Source organism: Trichechus manatus, unplaced genomic scaffold, assembly GCF_000243295.1.
Source record: "Trichechus manatus latirostris isolate Lorelei unplaced genomic scaffold, TriManLat1.0 scaffold00005, whole genome shotgun sequence".
Taxonomy (NCBI): Eukaryota; Metazoa; Chordata; class Mammalia; order Sirenia; family Trichechidae; genus Trichechus; species Trichechus manatus.
Genome location: NW_004443941.1, coordinates 18627100 through 18636568, shown reverse-complemented (window position 1 = coordinate 18636568; position 9469 = coordinate 18627100). Strand labels below are relative to the sequence as shown.

The window sequence follows — 9469 nt, the reverse complement described above, 5'->3', positions numbered from 1 at the left end:
AAGAGCTCGGCTGCTAACCAAAAGGTCAGCAGTTTGAATCCACCAGCTGCTCCTTGGAAACCCTATGGGGCAGTTCTACTCTGTCTTGTAGGGTCACTGTGAGTCAGAATCGACTCAATGGCCGTGGGTTTGGTCTTTTTTTGTTTTGGTCCATCAAGAGGTGCACATAAGGTTGCTTAAATAGACTCCAGAACTAAAACAAACACAATGAAGCAAGCAGACAAACAGCTTGGAAGCAGTAGAAAAATATCCTCCAGTTCATGATGTATTTTGGGGACTCTGTGATCAAGGCCACGTGATTTCAGTTCAGTCACTGAGGAGCCGCAGACAAAGGGTGTCATTTGAATACAGATATATATAGAGGTGTTGTCAAGCTGCTTTTATAAACAGGATAAAAGTTATATATCAAATGAGAGCAAATCAGATCTCTGTCCAACTTTTACATTGATTTCCTGGGGCAGTTTTGTTTAATGCTTACTGTTTTTCAAGAAGTGAATATTTTATAGGGTAAAGAAGGAAAATGTATTATTTTTATTTGAAGATATTTTCTCACCTCCCCTAGCAGTCAAGCACTATCCTCTATATTCTTCAAAAGTGAACTCAGCTGCCATCATGGATTTCTTATGTGACCCTATATTATTATTTATATAATTATTATCTCTATATTTATTAACAATTACTATTTCTGTATGTTTTAAATGATTGGTAATTTTACATTCAATTTTTGATGAAAATAATACAATAAAGATGAAAATTGCTTTGATGGTGAAGTTTGATTGAGTTGGTTGCAGTAGTAAAGAAACTGGAATATGAGAAAAGTTATGGCAGTTTGAAAAAGAAAAATTACTGTCAAAATTAGCATAATAAATGTGTAATAATGTATATCAAGGAAAGCTTTCTTAATGATTTATATATGTTAGGTTATCTTAATTAAAGTTATTGTTAGGTTTTAACCTAAGTTTTGTATTATAGGACAGAATTTGGAAAATATGCCATTTACTGCCAGCGATGTGTAGAAAGAACGCAACAAAATGGAGATCGAGAGGCAAGACCCTCAAGAATGGAAATTCTTTCAACCCTTCTTCGAAATCCTTATCACCATTCTTTGCCCTTCAGTATCCCAGTGCACTTCATGAATGGAATATATCAGGTAGGCTAGACTTTCTAACAGTTAAGCGTTCGGCTGCTAACCGAAAGGTTGGCGGTTCGAACCCACCAGCCACTCTGCAGAAGAAAGATATGGCAGTCTGCTTCTGTAAGGTTTATAGCCTAGGAAACCCTATGGGGCCGTTCATACGGGGTGGCTATGAGTCAGAATGGACTTGATGGCACCTGACAACAGCAAGACACTAATGAAAACATGCGTAGCCTAGAATCCTATGTGTGTCCTCTGTGGAATAGAGAAGTGAGCCTATCTACCTACCTTTGTCAGTAGCCAGCAGTGATAAACATGCACAGGTGTTAAATCTTCTATCAAAACATCTGAGTTTTGAAACAGTTTTGCTAAAAAGGATTCACACCAAAACCAAATCCATATTGAAGCAAATAAGGGAGGGGCTTCACTGTAATTCAGTTGGAGAAAAACAAAAACACTTTGGTTGAGCCTTTGCCCCACCAGTACACCTGTTTGGTGAGAAAATGATCACTAATGTTGTGTGTGGACAATTTTAGTCTCTTTTAAAGTCTCCCAATCTCAGGAATTATCTGGAAAAACTTCCCCTAGCCCTCCCAACACTGGATGCTTGCTTATTAATTGAAGCAGACATGTTCCAAAGCTAGCAATTAGTCTTTGTAGCCATGAGTCTTTTACCATGGAATTCAGATACTTAACTGCCTATTAAAGAAACAGACCTTAAATGTTTAAGAATGTCCATTCATTTAAATGTATTTCTTGTTTGTTTTCTTTCATTTGCTTAAAGATCACACATTGTACTAGAGTTCTTGGTTTTCTTTCCATGGGTGGGCACAATGTCTCTGCCAGATGTTTATAGCTGTCACGTGATCTTTTTCATTTGAATTCATGTCTGTTGGCTGAAGCTGAACTTTCTGAATTCTTGCATCAAGCAAAATACTGAGGTGACATTGTTAATTTTCTTCAGTGGAGCTTTGAAAACAAAGTTAAAGCACCTAGATAAATATATATGTTGTCATTAATCATGCATCAACTTTGCCTGTTTCTTCCCTGAAATATAAGTTTGAAACTTACATACTGTTTATTAAAAGAAATGCCTTGTTATTTCTGTTTAGGTAGTTGGATTTGATGCATCCACCACAGTGGAAGAATTTTTGAATACTCTGAACCAGGACACTGGAATGAGGAAGCCAGCACTGTCTGGATTTGCTTTGTTCACAGATGATCCCTCTGGCAGGGATTTAGAGCATTGTCTTCAAGGAAACATCAAGGTAAAACCAAGGCCTTTTAAGGAAACAAATCCAGCAAACAGCAAAGAAGCTTAGCTATTTGAAAGAATTTAGTTAGTTCAGAAATTTTCCAAAAAATTTAGCTACCTAGTCTTCACAATAAAAAACAAACAACTGCAAGGCTTTGTTGAAACCATAGAAGCTCTAAATACACAATCTGCATACATACATACTCCATGTTAAAGAGAGGAAGAGGAGTAATAATTGAAATAATACCCTAAGTATTAGGATACTAAAGTGGAGGTGTGGAAGCTATAAGAGAATGGTTTTCCATTTTATTTATTCACTTAGTGATATTTATTGAACTGTTTACTGTGTCCCAGGGGCTGGCCTCAACCTTCTAGGGAATACAAGGAAGAATCAGAAATAGTCCCTGCCATAGTGAACTTATAATCTCCTAGGGAAGAGAAGCCTTATACACTGATAACCTTAAAATAGAATTGAAAGTGATAAATCTTCTACGAGTGCAGCGAAAGACCCTAAAAGGGAGAGATTAGGGTCAGCATGGGGAATTAGGGTAGACCTGAACTCAACTCTGAACAATGGTTAGAAAAAAATGGATCTATAGAAATAAAGAAGGGATTCTAGACATAAGGAAATCATCAGCAAAGATAGGAGATTGGAGAATTTTTTTTGAAATGTCATTCCTTTTCTGGGTCATAGTAAAATAATTTCAGTAGTTTCGATCTAAGATGGCACAATTAGAAACACAGAATTATGGAACTACAAGGAGATTTAGGGAGTCCCTGGGTGGTGCAAGTAGTTACCGTGCTCAGCTGCTAACCGAAAGATTGGCTGTTAAGTCTACCCAGGGGCACCTTGGAAGAAAGGCCTGGCAATCTACTTCTGAAAAATCGGCTATTGGAAACCCTGTGGAGCAGAATTCTATTCTGACACGCATGGGGTTGCCATAAGTCAGAGTCAACTTGACGGCAGCTGATAAGGGGCCATAGAGAAACAGTCCATTTACTTTACAAATGAAGAAACTGAGGTCCAGAGAGGGATATTATTTAGCCACAGTAACACAGCTAGAACTGAGTCTGGACCATTTCCTTATTTGATATGGTCCTGGATTGCTCTTGGGAATAAGTGCCTTGTTACAGGGCGAAGGTGTTTCCATGATTTGAACAGTAAAGAATTTGAGAGGAGTAGAAGAACTAGATTCATAAATAATAGCTCACAGGTTAGAGTACATAAAACATCAGTACTTTAACTCCTGAGGCCCAGTTCAAGCTGCCAGGGCTCACTGGGGTTCTACAAAATGCTATTGAAAACTGATGATAGTTCATTAGGAATGTTGGCTAGTAGATATGGTATTTCCCCCCTATTTCTTTAGCTACGTGTTGAGAAATCTTGATAAATTAATCTCCTTTCTCCTCAGCTCCAGGAGTATCCTGTACAGGTCAACATGTCTTAATGTCAATTTTTGAGATGGACATCCCTAGATCACTGTTGTTAATATTTAGTCAACAAGATAAGCTTGTAGTTTTGGTTGAATTGAGCTGAGTAAATATTAGGGACTTTGGTGAATAACTGCCTCACCACATATTTTTTTAAATGTCTACATATAATTCTGTAAATCACCAGTATAAAAATACTAATTTGGTTCCTAAAGAAGTTTTATTCTTTCCCAATCAAAGAGTCTTAAGATTATATTCCAGATTTCTTGGGGATAACTTCAGTTTTTCTAATCTTTATAAACTCAGAAGGTGAAGTTGCCTTTTCAGTGACCAAATCCTGAAAAAATTCCTGGAATCTTCTTGTTCGCAGTCTCAGGCAGTCCTGCATTAAGATTCCTTTTTGAGTAAAAAATTCATGGCCACCATCCAAAGTTAATGTGTATCCAAAAGTATAAGTGGACCGAAGAGTAATTTATAGTTAAATCCTAAACTCAGAGCTGCACAGAAGCTGAAAACAAAAAACGTCAGTATATTTGGTTTGATCATATTAATTGCACATTTTCAGTCCATCTACAGGCATACTTGTCTTTTTTAGAAAATGCTGATCTTAAGAGTACTATAAGTCTCAATTTTCCACTTCTCTTCTAGATTTGTGACATTATTTCTAAATGGGAACAGGCTTCCAAAGAGCAGCAGCCTGGGAAATGTGAAGGTACAAGAACTGTTCGTCTAACTTATAAAAGCAGGTGTGTAATACATCTCCAAATGCAAAAGTATGAGTATACAGTTACGTTCAAATCATGTACCTACAATTTAGTTTCCTACTGAATAGCCTTGAAAGTTATAATATTTATTTCTATCTTTATTTCTCTATAAATGATATCTCTGTTTCTCTAGGAAGAAATTCACACAAAATTTTGTTTCTAATTCTTGTCTCTTAATGTCATCATACTTTATGACAATATGAGTTTGGACAAAGATTAGAAAACACTCTAGAAAAAAAAATAACTTGCCTTAGGGTAGTTAATATAAGGGTGAATTTTTCACTTTAATGTTTCCTTTAACACTATTATTACATTTTTCATAAGAACTGAATACTCGAATACCCTACTGCACATCTGTTGTAAGAAAAAATGTTTGTTTACCCAGGTCTCTTGAAAGTGATATATTCATATTCCTTCATTCTCATTCATGTTTTCCCTCCCTCTGTCAGTCCTTCTCTCTCTTCCTTTAAATATTTGTTGACCTTTAACCATAAGCCAGATACTTAGCTAGATGCTCTGGGTTAAATAGTAATAAAAACAGACACAGTTCCTGACCTTATGGAATTTACAGGCTAGTGGAGAAGATGGTTGCTAATCATATCATCACTCCAGTGAGTGTGTAATTACACATTAAGTTGTCTGGAGGAAGAGAGTGTGGTTTCGTGAAAGCACTCAGCGAGAACCCTGGCCTAGACTGGAGATATCTGGGATGCTTATTTGAGGAAATTATGCCTGAGCCAACCCCTGAGGTCCAAAGGGTTAGGAGAGGGAGTGTCAGAATGAGTAGAACAGGAGGCTCAAAGGTATGTATTAGGAGGTTGTGCATCTTGTTTTAGGAATTGGGAAAAAGCCAATGGGGATGAAGCACATACCTTCTCAACAGGTAAAATTTAAAGACACTTTGGCATATGGCCAGAAGCCAGATTTTTTTTTTCTTTCTTTTTTTAAAAACATTTTCTTTTCTTCTGTGTATTACAGAAAATGGTGCTTCATAGACACTATTAACATATTAACTGCAAAAAAAGGATACTCTGCTGGTTTTATTTGGATCTTATACCCTATAAAATAAGGAGCTTGTAAAATATCAGACTGAGTTTGGTGGAATTACTAGTATAGTACTGATTTATTTCAGAGCTTACTTTTGGACAATGTTTGTTTCATAGACTTAAAATTGGAATGTAAGAAGTGAAGGCACTATATAACATAAAGAACGTAATAGCCTTTGATCCAGTTCAGTATTTCTTTTTCTAAAAAGCTATTCTACAGAAATACCCACGTAAGTAGGTAAGAGTACATATTCCAGTATCTTCTTTGCCACATTTTGTGTAACAGTGAAACATTAGGGGGGAAACATTAATGTCTATTAGTAGGGGAATGGTTAAATAGATATGGTACATTCATATTGTGAATAACTCCTCTCGTATGAGTAGCCACAGTGACAGCCATCAGGGGCCACCCATGGTCTCAACAGTCTCTGTTGACCTTAATAGAGAATGGTGGCTGAGAGCCATTGGAGCTTCTTCATTCAGGGGCTCATGAGCAGTAATGATTTGCCAGGAGTCTGAGTAACAAGAAGGTGACTATGAAGCTTTGCTATTTAAGGTTTTAAAATCATACCTTCCTAGAGAAACGTAGCACTGCTTAGGTGGTGGAAATCTAATGGGTTCAACTCTTGGGGGAACTCGTTTCCACCGATGATAACCTTCATCTGTTGCTTTTTGGTGCCTGGCAAAGACAGCAGGCTGGAGAACTTGTAGTTTCCAGATGATTGTTTCAATTCTGTGATGGCTAGAACACTCATTCTCAAAGTGTGTTCCTTGGACCAGCAGCCTCAGCATCACGTGAAGCTTGTTAGAAAGGTAAATTATTAGGCCCCACTCCAGACCTGCTGAATCAGGACCTCGGGGTGAGGCCCGGAAGTCTGTGTTTTAACAACTCTCCAGGCTCCTGAGCCTCACTGCTGCCCTTTTTTTTTTTTTTTTTTTTAATAATATTTTATTGTGTTTTCCGTGAAAGTTTACACAGCAAGTTAGGTTCCCACTTAACAATTACTGCACAAGTTGTTCAGTGACATTGGTTACACTTTTCACAATGTGTCCACATTCTCATTAATTCCATTCTGGATATTTCATTTCCAGTAATCTGGTTTCCCTGTCCACTTACCCTTTCTTCTTTGCTTTAACTGTTGACCATTCGGTCTCATATAGATGATTTTTTTAAAGGTGCTCAGTAATCACTGGTAATATTCTTTATTTTATGAGCCAGTCGGTTATTTAGTTAAAAGGTGACCTCAGGGAATAGTTTCAGTTCAAGGTTTAGGGAGTATCTCAGAGCGATAGTCTCTGGGAGTCCTCTAGTCTTAAACGATCCAGTAAGTCTGGACTTAAAGAATTTGAGTTCTGTTCCACATTTTTCTCCCTTTCTATCAGGATCCATGTATTGTGGCCCTGATCAGAGTGGTCAGTAATGGTAGCCAGGCACCGTCTAGTTTTTCTAGTCTCAGCTTCCCCTGTCTTTCATCTCACCTCTTGTGGGAGGGAGCCAGCTACTGGACCTGACCTGCCATATATCTTTATGTAGAAGAGGGCCAGGAATTCTCATCTGGTTTTGATAGAGCCAAATGGAATGACTTTCATGTCTAACACTATTCCTGATAATCCACACGTGATGAGTACTGGATATATACTGATTTTGATTATGATGGCTAGGGTCAGTACCGAAATTAAGTTTGGATGAAATGGAGAACAACACAAATAAGAATGATGCTCCAAGTCTAGCAAATACCACCAGAAAGCACAAAGAGAGTTGTGAATAATACATGATGAAGATCACCTTGTTTCAAAAAAGCCTATGACAGTATCTTTGGCATCAGAAAAAAAGCAACTCAACTGGAAAGTTTAATTTTTAACAGAAATCTGAAATGGCTGGATAGCCCCAGTTGTGAGAAAGTGCTGTGTTTCTAAATGTGGTCGTGCTTTGCGTAAGTGTATAAACAGCTTAGACAATGAGCCCTGACCAGTGACACCGTTGAAGGAGGAACTGGCTGTGATCTATCGTGCAGCCAAGGCCTTGACTTTTTTTATCTGTCAAGTAGCACTGTAATTAGCAAAGCTAAAATACCAACTCTCTTTATTATGGAATTTTTGAAGTTGTGGAATTTTAATTATTTAGATTCAGGAGTTAAAGATCTAATTAACAGGTTTTTAACTTAGTTGTTCTTGTAGATAACCATTTGGAAACCAATGTTTAAATTCTATTCGTATTGAAGCTGCTTATATAATTTCATTTCTTACCGTGTATGTGATGTTGTAAGGGTCAAGGCAAGTTTTTAACAAAACAAAGCTGGTAAATGTCCTTCCTTGAAGGAAATGACTGTTCCTCCCCCCGACCCCCACCTCCTTGTGATTGATGCTGTCACAGCGGGGACAGGACAGCAGAGCAGTGAAGAACATGGGCTGTGGAGGCAGGCGGCCAGGGTTAGAATCCTGGCTCTGCCACTCCCTGTGTGGTCTTGAGCAATCCCTTAGTGTCTCTGGGCCTCAGATACACTGTGTGACGTGGAGGCGAAAACAGTACCCACCTCTACGGTTGGCTGAAGGATTAAGTGTTGGAAAATGTAAAGTGCTTAGATCAGAGCCTGCTGTATAGTAAATATTTGCCCTAACTATGAATATAACATTATATGGACAAGATGCTGCAGGAACATCGAGGAGGTCAGGAACAGCTTGCAGAGCGGTGACTTTCTGAGCAGATGAGTGAAGGTTGTAGCCAGAGAGGCAGGAAGAGAGCCAAGAAGCGGGGTCACAATTGTGGTTTCAGTGGAGTGTGATCACTAGACTGTGGCACAGAGGCGTAAAGGGAACGTAAACGGAGACCAAGGTGGGCTGCTCCTTCAGTAAGTTTAAAATACGATGAGAAGGGCAATGGTAGGAAATAAACGCTCTGAGGAGTGAAATGTGGAGCTAATCCAGAGCAAACAGAAAGGATTACCAGGCAGTGCTGAGGGCCCTGCTGAATTTGGAAGCAATGTTTGGGTAGTGGTAATGGTCCGTGTAGTAACGTGATTTCCATCCCACAATATTGTGCTTCCCGGGTGTCAGGTGAGGAGCCAGGCATTTGGGGATGCTCCTGGTATCTAAGCCCAGCCTTACCTGCTGTACGGAAGCCTGCATTCTCTGCTTCTGGCCTCTTCAGGGTTTGGGAGCAGCTGGAAACAGGCCAGATTGTGAGAGCCTCCTGTCGCATTCCCCTGGTGCCTTTCTTGTTCAAGCTCTGTGGTTTTGATTCTCTGACCCTGTGGTCATTTTTGTGATTCTTCTTTAATTCTTCTCCAGATTCTCTCTAAATCCTTGTATAGTTGCAAGAACTGTTTCATTAGGGGTTTGAGCCAATAATTTCTACATTTTGTATTCCCATAAAATGTGTTCAGGATTGTTTCCTTTTCTGCTTACGGTGCTTCCATTTCCCTTCCCAGTTTCAATCATATTGGCATGGCAGAATTGATAGAAAATGCCTTTTAGCTCTTCTTGCCCTGTAGCCATTTGTGCAGTTGGGTCTCCTCTCCCCTCCTCCCCCCCCCACCAGTATTATTAATGCAAACTTTTATGAAGAGCCCTCCAGTGGTGGACACTTAGCTGTGGATCACAGTTAGTATAGCTCCTAACTTCAAGTAGAGAGAGTAAACTGCGTACACAGATGCAGTACAAAATGTGTAAGTGTAAGCATGCTGTAAAGGGAGGGCTTTCGTGTTAAACTTTATTCTCTTTGTTTTACATCTGCTGGCTGATGTTGCCCAGAGTTGTTCTACCAGCTTTACAAACCTGCATTGTTTGTGGTTATGCAGTCGTAGATAAAAATGGGGTTTGGGATTGATTTTTTTTTTTT

At 38.9% G+C, this 9469-nt stretch overlaps 1 protein-coding gene across 2 annotated transcripts in view; it reads left to right on the top strand.

Annotated features, from left to right (window-relative positions):
* PLEKHH2 (pleckstrin homology, MyTH4 and FERM domain containing H2) overlaps positions 1-9469 on the top strand; it is a 111269-nt gene that overhangs the window by 77906 nt on the left and 23894 nt on the right. For both annotated transcript variants that reach the window (XM_023735512.1, XM_004369513.2), the window contains 3 exons: positions 973-1150; positions 2248-2403; positions 4470-4567. In XM_023735512.1, the coding sequence (XP_023591280.1) occupies positions 973-1150; positions 2248-2403; positions 4470-4567 (432 nt within the window). The remainder of the gene's footprint in view (positions 1-972; positions 1151-2247; positions 2404-4469; positions 4568-9469) is intronic.